Raw genomic sequence first — 14,907 nt, 5'->3', positions numbered from 1 at the left:
TTTGAGAGAAGCTGTTTATTCCCTTCTTTGAGATTTTTAAAGCAGTGCCATTCTCCCAAGATCTCCAACAACAGGCCCAATGAACACCTGGAGTCTCTTCCAGCTTTGTAATACAACGATTCAATCTTTGGTTCTACTCAAAGGAACACTAATTCGGTGCACCGCAGTCTCACCAGAAAACTGTTATATTTAATTCCCAGTTTATGAATTCCACCTTGGTTAAGAATCCTGTCTCTGCTGCTTATTAGCATAAGCAAGTTCTCTAACCTCTCAAACCTATTTCTTTACCTGTCTGTAAGATGTCTTTTTCAGAGGATTGGCATGATGATTAAATGAGCTGCTCAGCACAGTGCCTAGTGCACGGCAAGCACTCAAAAGATGGAAGCTATTATTACTGAGGATTGAATGAAAAGTAAATTAAATTAAAATAAGTGCGGCCAGGTGCAGTGGCTCACGCCTGTAACCCCAGCACTTTGGGAGGCTGAATCTGCATTGCCCTCTGGGAGAAAGCCCAAAGTCCCCAGGGTGATGAATACACCCCTTCCCATACTGGCCCTGCTCACTGTTCCAGCTCCAAGTCCTGCCATGCCTCAGCGGCCCCTTACACTGCAGACTCAGGGAACTCCTCACTTTCTCAAACATGGCAGACTCTTTAATGTCTTCGTGTGTGTTTGTGTGTCTGTGTGTGTGTGTCTGTGTGTGTGGGCAGATCACAAGGTCAAGAGATTGAGACCATCCTGGCCAATATGGTGAAACCCCGTCTTTACTAAAAATACAAAAATTAGCTGGCCGTGGTGATGCATGCCTGTAGTCCCAGCTACTCAGGAGGCTGAGGCAGGAGAATCACTTGAACCCAGGAGGCAGAGGTTGCAGTGAACCGAGATCACACCATTGCACTCCAGCCTGGCAACAGAGGGAGACTCCGTCTCAAAAAAAAAAAAAAAATCCTCAGAACAATGCCCAGGCCCATAGTAAACACTAAACTTTAATGAAAATGTACGAATTGCAAATGAAGTTCTAAAGCAAAACAATTTTTTTAATCTTCATGTAGGGGATACGAGAGTAATTTGGAAAAAACAATTCATCACTAGTTATGTCATTTTGGGTAAGTCACTGAAACTTCTGAATTTCTGTTTTTTCTCTGCAAAATGTGAGTGGCAGTGGATTAGATGATCACCAATGTTTCTTCCCTTTTAAGGAGTCTGGAATTCTAAAGAATACTGGAACTTATATACACTAAAAATGTATCATATATACCATATAAAACTCTAGTTATAAACTAAGAAATAACCAGTCACTAATAATGTAAGTTGACTAAAAACATGAAAATCACAATAGGCCTACAGTATAAGACTCCATAAACATAAAAATATTTTAATTATTTAAGGATGAATTAAATAACAAGTAACTACTAGATACAGAATTAAAGACAAAACAAAGATGTTTTCATTTTTTATATAATTTCCTTTTCATATCCAGAGCAAGAAATTATTTTGAGCTTCTTATTCCATAAGAATGGTATATAGTGAGCTTAAGTAATCCCAGATTCCAAATTTGAGGAATCCAAATTGATGCTATTTTACATTCAGGAGTCAGCAAACTTTTCTGCAAAGAGCCAGATAGTAAATATTTTAGGCTTACTCAACCCTTCCCTCGCAGCTCGAGAGCAAAGAATGCGTACATGAACGGCTGTGGCTGGCTGTGGCTGCATTCCAATAAACTTTATGGACACAAATTTGAACTTCATACCATTTTCAAGTGTCAAGAAATTTTAATATTCTTTCTAATTTTTTTAATTTACCACTTAAAAATATAAAAACTATTCTTAGCTTGTAGAGTACAAAAAAAACAAGCAGTGTGCAGCAATTAGCCCACGGGCCGTAGTTTGGCAACCCTGCTTTAATTATATATTTTGGGAAATAAAGTAGTAATGTAAGAAATCCGGAATTGGCAGAATGCCGTTGTGCGATTTTCACGGGTTGATTTGTGGATGTTTGTTTTGCTGTACTGTTTTCATCTGCCATTCCTCTAAGAGCTTCCACTACAAACTCCCCACCCTTTCTCTCTCCCTGTGGCAAGGGTCCTGGGTTTAACATAGCCAAGGTAAGCCTGACACCTTGTGGTTGCATTGCGAACGGCAGGAGCTACCTTGGAAGTCAGCAGCACTGCACATCTGCGGAAGGGGAAATTCAGGAGGGAGAGCGGGCTGCCGGCCAGTCAATCAACCAGTCAGCAGGTGGTGGTGGTGGTGGTGGTGGTGGCGGCGGTGGGTGGTGGTGGTGATGGTGGTGGTGGTGGTGTGGCAGCGGTGGGTGGTGGTGGTGTTGGTGATGTCCTTGTTGTTAAAATGAGGAAGGATAAAATCCAGAACTCACTGACTTCTCTCTCCACAGAGAACTTCCAAAATGCTACCCATGGGGGCACTTCATCCTATTTTAAAAAATGAAGCAGCAGTGGCTGGGCTCGGTGACTCACGCCTGTAATCCCAGTACTTTGGGAGGCCGAGGTGGGCAAATCACCTGCGGTCAGGAGTTCAAGACCAGCCTGACCAACATAGTGAAACCCCCGTCTCTACCAAAAAAACAAACATTAGCAGGGCATGGTGGTGGGAGCCTGTAATCCCAGCTACTTGGGAGGCTGAGGCAAGAGAATCACTTGAACCCGGGAGGCGGAGGTTCCAGTGAGCCAAGATCTCGCCATTGCACTCCAGCCTGGGCAACAAGAGTGAAACACCATCTCAAAAAAATTTAAAAAATAAAAATTAAGCAGCAACTTCCAGAGCCTTCACAACTGAAGGCTCCATGGACACTCAGGACTTTCCTTGGTCCAGTTAAATCTCCCACTTCTGGCCCTTAGCATCCAGGCAGGAGAAAGGGAAACGGGGCATGCTCCTCAATCCCACTCCTCCCAGGTGCTTACACTCGAGAAAGAAGGAAAACCTACAGGACCTAACTGCTACTGAAAATCAGGAGTTAGCTGGCGCAGTAGCTCACACCTATAATCCCAGCACTTTGGGAGGCTGAGGCGGGCAGATCACCTGAGATCAGGAGTTGGAGACTAGCCTGTCCAAAATGGCGAAACCCCGTCTCTACTAATAATACAAAAGTTAGCCAGGTGTGGTGGTGCCCGCCTGTAGTCTCAGCTACTTGGGAGGCTGAGGCAGGATAATCTCTTGAACCTGAGAGGCAGAAGTTGCTATGAGCCAAGATCGCACCATTGCACTCCAGCCTGGGCAACAAAGTGAGACTCAAAAAAAAAAATCAGGAGTTGTACTCTGGCAAATAGCAAATAAGGGGCTTCAAGGAGGTAAAAACTAGTCCTTGAACTGTTACAACAGCCCTGAGGCAACACAGAATTGTATTCATTGCTTGCCCAGGTCAGACTGTCCCAAGCACTGTACAGGATGTCCCGAGCACTGTGCACTGTGCTAGGATGAAGCGTTTTGCTTGTTTTGAGAAAAGGGTTGACGAGACCATTCTTTCCATTCTCCTGCACCTAGAAGTGTTTCCCCAAAACATTCTAGACTCAAGTTCTTCCTATCCTATATGTTATGCAGGAAAGGAGGTTCTGCACATGCTAGGGTGGGAAGTTCATCATTTCATCTAATTCACAGCTGTCCCTCTGTGTTTCTGAGAAAGCAAAGAGAGGGGGAATACTTAGAGGGAACTTGGCAGCACTTTCCCCAGGGCAAGAGCCTCCTCTTTGGAGGTAACAAGCCCTGAGAGTCTCAGATGCATGCTGAACCACCACAGCTGCAGAAAGGGGTCAGATGGGCTGAAAACAATCCGCGATAACCTCGACTGTCAACATCCCCAGCATAAGCACAGAGCTGGGTACCTGGGGGCAGGTGAATTGGCAAAGGATTTAAAGACCCTGATCCCAGTGGTTCCTAATGCATCACCCACATTGACAACTCAGAGAAAGACACAGTTGGTGGTTGAGTCTAGAGTTTGTGGGCAGAGAACAGGACCCTCCACCCAATCCAGACCTGTGTCATTGAGACTGGGGTTGGATGGAGTTTTGTGGTCTTGAGCCCAGGTCATCCCTCTCTTCCTGAGTACTACCCCCTTCCCCAGGGGGCAGCGGTGATATGGGACAGAATGAATTCACCTCTTACACATTTGTACCTGGGGCTGTGGGCAATGCAGTGAAAGGACCTTACATGAAGTCTCGGGCAACTAGCGGTATCCAGTAGAGAAGACCGTTTTCAGGGACTGGAGGTCTGTTTCCCGCCTGGGGAAATGCTGACTTCCCAACCTCACTGCTACCTACCACTGTGCTGGCCTCTGCCCCACTTGCCCTCTAACATGGCGTGAGAGTCCCTCTTAGGGTTACCCAGGTGGATTGTTTTTTGCTTTGTGTTTGTTTTCCCGATCTTTAGTTTGGAGTAAAAGTTAGGAAGGCTGTGCAGTAGTGATGAGAGGACATGATTTTAGCATGACCTTTTCCCCCTCTCTCTGTTGTGCTTTACAGTGAAAAGGTCTGGAACCTTCTCCCCGACACAGTCGGATCTCCGGAGGGATCTTCAGGGATCCGAACAGAGTGGGGCTCTGCAGTCGGACTCTGCAGGGATCCGAACAGGGTCGCTGAGACCAGTGCACGAGCCTCTTCGGAGGATGCATCCTGGACTCTTGGCCGCAGAGGAGGAAGCGGTTGGGGTCTCCCAAGAACTCTTTCTAAAGGGTCAGTCCAGCACGGTAGGGGTTAACGTGGGTCGGAGCGTAAAGGGAAGGAAAGAAGTTGGAGTTGACACTTCAAGGGGGAGGGTGGCGGACGGGTCCCGCTGCCTGATTGGTTTTGCATTTCATCCCAATTTTTTTTTCTCCTCTCTCTCCCTCTTTTCAGTTTCTCTCTCTGATCCCAGGGGAGGGGAAACGGGAATAGTGAGAGATCAAAAATAAACCTCTTATGTCAAGCCGGGAAGGAAGTATAAATAAGAAGGGCTCGGCAGCCCACTCGGTGCTTCCCGGGGCGGGGAGGAGGCAGGAGGCGGCTGCGCGGGGCTGGCGCGGGCAGGGGCGGAGGACGGGCGCACGCGGGCCGGGGCCAGCTGCTCGCGCTCGGCTCGGGGGCGGCGGCTCGGGAGGAGCGGGCTGCGCCAGCCAGAGGGGCCGCCGGGGGAGCGCTCCCGCCGCCGGGCCCTGCGGGCCGAGTCGGCCTTGCATCTGATTGATTCCGCTTTTCCTGGAGAGAGCGGCCGGGCCGCGCTCGGCCAGCCAGCACCTGCCCGCGCCGGGCGGGCTTCTTCCCTCTCCTGCGCGCAGTCACCGCCGCAGCCCCCATGCTCCCCGCCCCCGCCGCCCCCCGGTGGCCTCCGCTCCTGCTGCTGCTGCTGCGGCTGCTGCTGCCGCTGGCCCGCGGCGCCCCAGCCCGGCCCGCAGCTGGGGGGCAGGCCTCGGAGCTGGTGGTGCCCACGCGGTTGCCCGGCAGCGCGGGCGAGCTCGCGCTCCACCTGTCCGCCTTCGGCAAGGGCTTCGTGCTGCGCCTGGCGCCCGACGACAGCTTCCTGGCGCCCGAGTTCAAGATCGAGCGCCTCGGGGGCTCGGGCCGGTCTACCGGGGGCGAGCGGGGGCTGCGCGGCTGCTTCTTCTCCGGCACCGTGAATGGGGAGCCCGAGTCGCTGGCGGCGGTCAGCCTGTGCCGCGGGCTGAGCGGCTCCTTCCTGCTGGACGGTGAGGAGTTCACCATCCAGCCGCAGGGCGCGGGGGCCTCCCTGGGTCAGCCGCACCGCCTGCAGCGCTGGGGTCCCGCCGGAGCCCGCCCCCTCCCGCGAGGACCCGAGTGGGAGGTGGAGACGGGAGCGGGTCAGAGGCAGGAGCGAGGAGACAACGAGGAGGACAGCGAGGAGGAGAGCCAAGAAAAGGAGGCAGAAGGCGCTAGCGAGCTGCCACCGCCCCTGGGGGCCACGAGTAGGACCAAGCGGTTTGTGTCTGAGGCGCGCTTCGTGGAGACGCTGCTGGTGGCCGATGCGTCCATGGCTGCCTTCTACGGGGCCGACCTGCAGGTAGGACTGAGAGCCTCCTCCAGCCGCAGTGCCCGGAGGCCCCCCAGACGCCTCCCAGCGTCTCTAAAATCTCCCCTTCCAAAAAACCCTTCCCGCTCATCTTTTCCAGCCTGACCCCAAACGAGATTCTCTCCTTTCTGAGAAAGAGCAGTAACTCTTTTCTGAACTTCTGCCACCCTAGCTCCCTGCGCCCCCACCCCCGGGTCCCTTCCAGTTTAGAGGGGGCTGCAGACGCTCATCCCTCTCATCGGAATCTCCCGCGGCACGTGGCACACTGACCCGAAAGTGGGTATCAACGCACTCCCCTGCACCTGCCTCTCCCAGCAGAGACGAAAATTGAGCGTTTAGGAATAGCTCCCACTCCCACCTCTCAGTCCTCTACTGCCTCAGATCTGAGAGGCTCCCAGGGAAAGGCAGATGGGATGGAAAGAGATGGCTGTCCGATTCCCTTGGGTATGGAGGTCGCCATAAGCAAAAGACATTGTTTGAAAGGAGCTGAACCTGGAGAGGGGCTGCCCAACTTCTGTGCAGCCAGCTGGTTGTGATCAATGGGGCATGAACTACCTTGCCAACCTGGCATTCAGCCTCAGCAGAACTTGGCAGTGCCAGCAGCCAGCACAAGAGGGAGGGGCAGAGAACTCCTGCCCAGGGGCTCAGCCCAGGAACTGAAGCTTTGGTGGAAACGCGAGGGGAGCAGGGGCTGGGAGGAGCTCCTTGGGTGAGTGTCTCTGGTAAAGCCAGACCCACACTTGGTCCACCCAGCTGCCCTTAGCCCAGACACAGCTCTTACCTAAACAGGGGAGAAAAACAGAGTCCAGGGAAGGGATACCTAACCAGACCGTTTCTAACTAGATGCAAAGATGGTGCTGACTCAGCAAGAGGCGTCTATGTTGCCCTAAACCCCAGTTTCTCCCCTAAAGACCAAGTGAAGGCTTTTTCAAGAGGAAAGGAGGGTAAGGTTTCCAGGAGAGGGGTGCTCTTGGCCCCTAAGGAGCACAAAACCAGAGATGTGCCAGGGAAGGAAGAACTGACCTGCCTAGGTCATAGTTCCCTGAAACAGGGATCCTGGCAATGCGGCAGCTAAGCTGACACTTTGTGGTGATGGCTTTCTTGGCCTGGACCCCATACTAGGCTCAGCCTGTGCCTGACTGCTGGGGGCCCCAAGGGCATAGGCATCGCCTGTACAGAATAGTCCAGACAAGGAGGCCTTCTGTTTCTCACCCCCATCTTTCCCACCCTCTGTCACTGGGAAAGGCAGGGTAGGAAAGACCCAGGGAGAAACAGACGCACAGGATGGGAAGGGCTGTGGGTGAGAGTCCGCATGGCTGCTCCTCTGGCTACCGCAGGTGCTGATCACACCCCGGACAGGCGCCCATGCAAGCCTCTGTGGTATTTGCTTCCCGCAAAGCACAGCAGCGCAGCTCCGGCCGCCAAGGCAGTCTGCCTCATGAGCTTTGGGTCACGCTGCTTTAATATCTGTTTCCCTGCCTGCCCTGAGAGCAGGGAGCAGTGGGAGCACCAGCCCTCTCCTCTGACTCCTTTCTTTAAGCAAGTACTAGCGAGTGTGGCAGGAGAGGGGTGAGAAGAGGGCTTCTTCCATCTCTTTAGGACCCCCACACCTGACTCCTAGCGGGCTCCACCAGAAAGAAGCTAAGATGCACCCATTGCAAACCCAGAGCGGGGTGCTGTGCCCCTCTATTTCCACACACGGAACAGATTCTGACATTTGCCTGAGAACCAAAACATAGGAAAGCCAACAAGAACTCTGCCAGCAGAGAAAGTCCATTTTTCAGCCTTCGGGGCCAGACTGTCTCACTCTCTGAGCTGATCACCTGGATGCTGGAGATAACTGAGTATTTGCCTCAGGGACATACTCACATCTCCAGACATTCTAGCTATCTAGAGGCAGACATGGTCTGAGGCCCGGCCCCAGGATGCCCCGGCTGCTGAAGCAGGACACTCTGCTGGGGTTTGCACCCGGTTTTGTTCCCTTCATCTTAAAGTCCAGGTTTGCTGCCCCAGACAAGTCGGCTTCCTCTGTGTCGGAGATACCCAGGCATTGCCATCCTCATGAGACTCCTGACCGGGTGATCTGGCCCCTGCTTGACCCACTCCCCATGCCCCACAAACATGCATTTCTGGACCTTTCCCAGCTGCACATTGGCACCTGCACACCCAGCCAGCCCACCTGGACCAGGACAGCACAGCAAACCAGGCATCGGGCGCCTCTGAAGACCGAACTCCTCTCCGTAGGGTGTTGACTTCTGAGTCTCACCTGGAAGGAAAGTCTTCCCTCAGGGAGACCAGCCCCGCCACCTCCACCTTGGGTCTCATGTCCCAGCCCACCTGCACTCCTGCTGCCACCGTGGCGGGTGGGGGAGGGACTGAGGTACAGCTGTGTCCAGGACCACCCTCGGGCCCCTCCGCTGTGATGAGCTGACCAGCCTCGGAGATGCTGCAGGACAGGTGTGCCTGTCTCAGCTCAGTCCCCTGGGCTTCTGAAAACAGGTCCATGAGCCCAGCTGAGAGAAAGAATGAAAATCAAGTTCCCGTGCCTCAAGACCTTGCCTGCCCACACCCACCTACTGCAAATGGAAGCCAGTCCTTTATGTAGAGACCTCATTCACACAGAGGGAAGGCACTCTGGGGTGTCTTGGTAATCAGGGGTGTGTGAGGATGAGAAGAGCCTTTACCCCTCTAGGGCTTAGAGTTCCTCATCTGTGAAGCAAGACACCTGGACTAGGTGACCAATCCCAGTCTCAGCGCCTGTGTGGCTGCTTCATGATGAGCTGGTCTTCTGGAAGGTTTAGCCACTCTCTGAGCATGTTCAATTCACAGCGTGATTGCACACATGTCACCTCCATGAAAATACCTGTGACCGGGGCAGAGGGAGACTGCACGGCCCACAGGGGACATGTGGCTTCCTCAGGATCAGACAGCACTGATCAGGATCAGGAGGTGGCAGGGCTGGGCCTGCAGCCCATCTCCCAAAGCTGATTCCTGAGCACTCTTATCCCACCAGGCAGCCTCTTTCTCAGGACGAGGGTGTTGTGGGAGTGGGTCCTTAAATCCAGCAGTTCAAAGCCGTCCAGGCCCGCTGTGAGGCCCTATCCCGCGGAGAAACCACCGTGGAGGCTGAGAGAAAGAATGCACCATTGCCGAGGCTGGTCTCACTGTTAAGTGACAATGAAGTTTTCCAGAACTCTGTCAATTGAGTTCACTTAATCCCAGGACAAAAGGGGCCCCGGCCTCCCACCTTCTTATCTGGTTTCAGAGTTAAGGAGCTCAGACAGAGGGGCCTTTCTGAAAGGAGGGGCCACCTGGGAAGACTCCATTAGCTCCGTCTACATCCGGCTGCTGCTCACTGTCCCCTGTGTGAATCCGGGGTGGGATGGAGTGAGGGGCAGCGTGGCAGTACCCACTCTCACCAGCCTGGAACGACTGTCCCGCCAGTGCTTCTGTAGTGAGCAGAGTTTTTGAGCCCTCTTCTTAGCAGAGAGGGTCTGAAAAGTGGCGCTCATCTTCCCAAAGGCCCAGCAGAACACTGGCAGGAGGTCAGATTCTGGGAACTGACTTCAGGGTCCCCAGAATGTCACAGCCATCTCCATGCCCCCTTGTCTGCGTGCTCTGGGGAAAATGTCTTCCACAAGACACTAGATACTAAAGTGGGCATGGAGCCTAGGTTGTCCAGCAGTGTCCCAGTTTCTACCTGTTCTGGCATCATTACTAATCCTACCGTCTTTCCCTCTCAAGGGTATCCTGGTTTGGATGACAACAGAGACAGATTCATGTCCCCACACCCTCCGCTCTGTAGCTACCAGGGAGAAAGACAAGTGTTACATGTGCGTTTTCCTTTCCCATTGGCAAAAGAATGCATCTTTTCCATCCCTTATGTCTGCTGTAGTCAGAATGATCAAAGATATGGAGTATTTCCCAAAGAAAATGTTTCAGTGTCCAAAGATCGCCCCTCCCCATCCCCCAGGAGGTGGGGTGTGCATAGGCAATGACAGGCAGACTTGCTGCTTGCAAGCCTTGGGTTTGCTTTGGCTAGGCTGCAGTTTTTCTTACAGCAGCAAAGATGGGTGGCAGTCAGTGCAGAGACTAAGAACATAGACTTTGGAACGAAATAGAAATAACGTAGTGTCCTTGAGCAAGTCACCTATTTCTCTGTACCTCGATTATTTCAGGTAGGAGCAGTTATACCAACATCCTAGCCTTGTCTTGGGGATGAAACAAAATATGGAATGCACCTGACCTGCTGCCTGGTTTAGAGGAGATACTCAGCAAGGTGTGGCTACTGCTAGCGTTGCCTTCAGTGATGGAAACCATTTGTTCAAGTGGGGAGGATGGGCTAACCCCTGACATCAGAGTGCCGCCACCACTGTTTCAGCTTTGCTGTTCCACACGGCAGAGGAATCTTCTCTTTCAGTGTGCCCAGGCTCAGCAGTGAAGGCTGACTTGTAGTTCAGCATGTGTGCTTTGAAGAGGCGACATTGCCCTTTGCTGTTTGGAGAACAAGAGGAGATGAAGGATATGGTGCAGGTCATTCTTTTCTCCTCTCACTTCTTTCCTCTCCCTTTGCTTCTCCATCTCCACACCCCCAGCTCAGTCTCAGGCCCTAGAGACGACAGGAAGGAAGAGGCATTGCACCAGATGCTGAAGCAAGGGCTTCCCAGGGCCACCTTTCCTCTCCTGGCCTCCCACTGGGCGTGCCACAAGAGAAAGCAGTGGAGCTGCAGGTGAAGCGCAAACCGGCTCGGTGTAATGACAACATCGGGTGAGAGGAGGCCGGCCCGTCCCCATCACCCACCGCAGCTGGCCTCCGCTACCACGGGAGCTCTGAGGAAGGAATCTCCTTGTTCGTATCTCAAATAACCAAAAGGTGCTCTGGCCCACCCAACAGGCCAGGGTGTTATTACTATCATTTTTTTTAATCCATTTTTTTTTTAACAGAGACAGGATCTCACTATGTTTCCCAGGCTGGTCTCAAGTGATTCTCCCACCTTGGCCTTCCAAAGTACTGGGGTTACAGACATGAGCCACCCTGACTGGCCTGATGTTCATCTCTATTCCAGGCCCTGGGGTCACTCATGCAGGAGCAGACTCCCTAAAAAACGCCGCCTCTCCTTAACAAAAGTTAAGAGTATGGGATCCCCAGGTCATTCAAGAGCAGATCATTTGACACCCTGGCCGGGCTGACTGTGGGCTCCCACCGACCTGTCATGGTTTTGGGGCGTTGTATGCTGTGCTGAGGCCTCTCCTCCTCAGGGGGGCCAGGACCCCGTTCACATTTTTCACACGTAGCCTGCACTTGTGTGGGGAGCAGGGAGGTGTAAATCGGCACCAGGAGGTGGAGCAAGGCATCTGACTTCCTCCTTGACCAGCCGCAGGCCTGATCCCCACGGGACTCTAAGTCAGGCCTGTCCTTTGAGCCTAGGGGATTGGGGCAGAACCAAAGGCTCACAGCCCTGAGGTCACCCACCTCACCCAGGCTCAGTGGTCCTTCTCCCTAGGGAACTGTGAGACGCACCGCATATGTGAGGCGTTCCTGTGGTCATTTATCAGAAGAGCGGACTGGGAGGGGAAAATCAAAAAGTCGGTAGAACAAGAGATAAGGAGAGGTCGGTGGGATCGGGAGCTGGGATTTGGAAGGGAACCCTGGGTCATGCAATCCTCCTAGCCTTCTTGAAAATGAAAAGTATCTTCTGAGACAACGGTCAGAAGGACCTTCAGACGTCCTCAAGTCCAGCCCACCCCTTGAAGCTAAATGGCTCCGAAGCCGACCCTGCCTGACAGCTAGGCACCGTCTGGAGAAGACAATGATATGAGCAACCTGAGCTGCAGAGAAGGAGCTCTCTGGGGACCTGAGGGCCAGGAAGCTCCTTGTGCTGTCTGGCCCTGATCTTCAAGCAGTGGTTTATCCTGCAGGAAGATCAGGGGTTAACCCTCGCCTTCCTCCGGTCTTCACTGAGGACGTGAGCACTGCCTCGTCTCTCACTCAGCCTCCCTCCAATCTGCTCAACGTGGGCACACAGACTTGCCCCAACCTCCCATCTTTAGCTCCTGGTACTGAGCTGTCTCAGTCCCAAAGCTTAGCAGCTGGTGTTCCTTAGCTTCACACCTTCCTTGTACGACCTCATCTCCCCCAATTTGAGATTGTGAAACTGGACTCCATGGGAAGAAATCTTGTGATGATGGTCGCAGTTTGCCTCAGAAGAAATTCCAGGGGTTGGTCCCTGGCCCATCAGACCCTGGTCCTTCTTCGAGAGATCAGGATACTGTTGGCCTCCTGGAAACAGCAAAGACCCAGCCAGGAGTTCGTCTCGGCAAGCTACCATTCCTCAGTGCTCACCCCCAGTTGCATAATGATGTGATTGCTTTTTTTCCCTCCAGAATCCAACTCCAGGAGCAAGTGCCAAGTTTCAGCCTTGTTGATAAGATGTTTACATCAGCCTAAACACTGCTGGAGTGCTTGACATGCCAAGTAACCTGCCAACCCCTGCTTGTAGGGCTAACAAAATACCTGGCTCATTGCCTGCGAGGTGAACAGACAGATCCCATTCACAAATAATGGGATTCATCTGGAACGCCCACACTTGGCCTCACCCAATGGAATGTCCCTCTCTACCCTTTCCTTCCTCCTTCTTCCACTCCCACCTTCCAGACCACAGGAGAAGCGGAAGAGGGGCTCCCGAGAGGTGGTGATCTAGGGATCAGAGAGGCAGGGCAAGCAGGTGCTGCCCAGCTGACCACACTCCAGGCTCAAGGAACACCCACCTCTGCCCCTGTGTCTCCCCTTCCAAAAAATGCTCAAAGAGGGCCACTTCAAGGGGTCACCGAGGCAGGAGAGCGAGTTCCCATCTGGCCTCTTCTCCAAGCCTTGGAATCCAGTGGGGGAGCAGTTGGCAGCCCAGGGACAAGACAGAGGCCAAGCAGTGATGTACGTTCTGTTGGCCAGCCTGAGTGGAAGGGAGAGCAGGTGAGATCCTAAGCACGTGGGTCCGCTGAGGCCCACGGGAGCCTCTCAAGCCCCAGTCAGGAGGGAATGAACCCTTCGGGGCTGTCCAGGCAGACACCAGGAAGCCAAGCCCTGGGAAACCTGATGAGAGCGTGGTGGACCTCAGAGACAGGCACACCTGGGCTGGCCTCCTGGTTTCAATAGCTGTGCGACCTTCGACGAGCTAATTTGCATGACTTTCCTCATTTGGGAAATGGAATTGCAGCACCTTCTTCATGAAGTGACTGTGAGAATTCTTTGAGGTAATGTGGCAGAGTAACTGTTGTTAGGAGTGATTATCACAGCAAAGTTTTCAGTGTTAACAATTCCCACCCTGAAGAGTAGAGTTACCCCAACGGGCAGCAGGAAAATGCTCAGCTGGATTCTAAGAGGAAACTCTACTAAGCTTGAGCGCTCAGAACTTTGTTTCTGGGCTGAGGCCAGGGATGGGTGGGGGTGGTTGGCAGGGAGACAGTGTCAGGATTCAGGCAGAATAAGCCATGCCGTCCAGTAGAACTTTCTATCTGCACATTCCAGTACAGTAGCCACGAGCCATATATGACTATTGACGCACTTGAAATGCACTATAAATTTCGGGTTTTGGGTTTTAATGAATTTGGATGTAGGTCATCCCATGAAGCTGGTCTGAATGTTAGACGCACAGGTTTGGAGCAAGGCAGGTGTGGGTTCAAAGGCTGCTGTTCATGCATCAGCTTTGTGACCTTAGGCAGGTTCTTGAGCCTGTTTTCTCACATGCAAAATGAAGGGAGTAACGCGGAGGCCTCGGGGGTATTGTGAGGCTTTGGTAAGAATCTGATGCTCAGCCGCATAAAAAGAGGTGATGGCAGCGGACAGGCCAGGCCGAGGGCCCTGAGACTTAACCCTTCACTCTGCCTGTTGTCTCCTCCCTCCTGACAGAACCACATCCTCACATTAATGTCTGTGGCAGCCCGAATCTACAAGCACCCCAGCATCAAGAATTCCATCAACCTGATGGTGGTAAAAGTGCTGATTGTAGAAGATGACAAAGGGGGCCCAGAGGTGTCCGACAATGGGGGGCTTACACTGCGCAACTTCTGCAACTGGCAGCGGCGTTTCAACCAGCCCAGCGACCGCCACCCGGAGCACTACGACACGGCCATCCTGCTCACCAGACAGGTCCGTGCCTGGCTCCGGAAGCCCTGGGGAGGAAGGGAGACGGGATGGGCAGATCAAAGGGAGGACCACGAGGCCTGCCCAAACATGGGAAACGTCTCCCTGCTGGCCCCAGCTGGACGCCAGAGCCTCATGCCCGGAATGATGAGGAGGAGGTCATGAGGACAAGTGTGAGGTATTTGCAAGGGAAGGAGAAGAATCTTGTAAGGGCTGTCTTCCAAAAGTTTGTGACCAGCTGTCTCCTGAGGTCACACATAACAAGAAGAAATGGGCTCGAGCTGCCGAGTGAGAGATCTGGGTTTAGAATGAAGGGAGTAGTTCTAGCTGCAATGGTTGTAAAACATGGGGCAGGTAGCCAGGGGGTCCCCTCAAGATTTGCCCACAGCGGGAGGGCTGCCCACCTACATGGCATGATTTAAACAGACAGCTTCCTGAAAGCAAGAGAGTGATCATGTGTGCCAGGCCCCGTCTGCTCCTTCAGTCTCATAATGGTCCCACCGGGCCAGTCCTGCTGTTATCCCCATTTTGTAACAGAAGAAACTGAGGTGCAGAGTGGCCACACAGCTCTCTTGCCACATAGTGGCAGTGCCCATAGACCAGCCAAGACAGTGCTGCTATAGGGTCATGTTCTGAACGACTATGCTGTCCTGACACCCACAAAAAGCCTCTGAAGTCCCAGCCAGCCTCAGGATGCAGCCAGCTTGGAACACAGAACAGGCTCCCTTACATGAGTGGCTGATGTGAAGACAGA

General features: G+C 53.1%; 1 protein-coding gene and 1 long non-coding RNA gene across 2 annotated transcripts in view; one reads left to right on the top strand and one right to left on the bottom strand.

Annotated features, from left to right (window-relative positions):
• The window catches only part of LOC117081226, a 27,592-nt gene extending 13,573 nt beyond the window's left edge, over nt 1-14,019 (bottom strand). Inside the window, exon 1 of the long non-coding RNA XR_004436137.1 lies at nt 8,351-14,019. This is a non-coding gene — a long non-coding RNA (uncharacterized LOC117081226). The remainder of the gene's footprint in view (nt 1-8,350) is intronic.
• Nucleotides 4,578-14,907, top strand: part of ADAMTS8 (ADAM metallopeptidase with thrombospondin type 1 motif 8) — a 23,157-nt gene continuing 12,827 nt past the window's right edge. The window contains exons 1-2 of the mRNA XM_033207023.1: nt 4,578-6,004; nt 13,920-14,159. Coding sequence (XP_033062914.1) covers nt 5,282-6,004; nt 13,920-14,159 — 963 coding nt within the window. The 5' untranslated portion in view covers nt 4,578-5,281. The remainder of the gene's footprint in view (nt 6,005-13,919; nt 14,160-14,907) is intronic.

The sequence above is a fragment of the Trachypithecus francoisi genome, unplaced genomic scaffold (genome assembly GCF_009764315.1).
Source record: "Trachypithecus francoisi isolate TF-2019V2 unplaced genomic scaffold, Tfra_2.0 Lachesis_group8, whole genome shotgun sequence".
NCBI lineage: Eukaryota > Metazoa > Chordata > Mammalia > Primates > Cercopithecidae > Trachypithecus > Trachypithecus francoisi.
The sequence above is the reverse complement of the archived record's forward strand: the minus strand, read 5'-3'. Positions and strand labels throughout refer to the sequence as shown.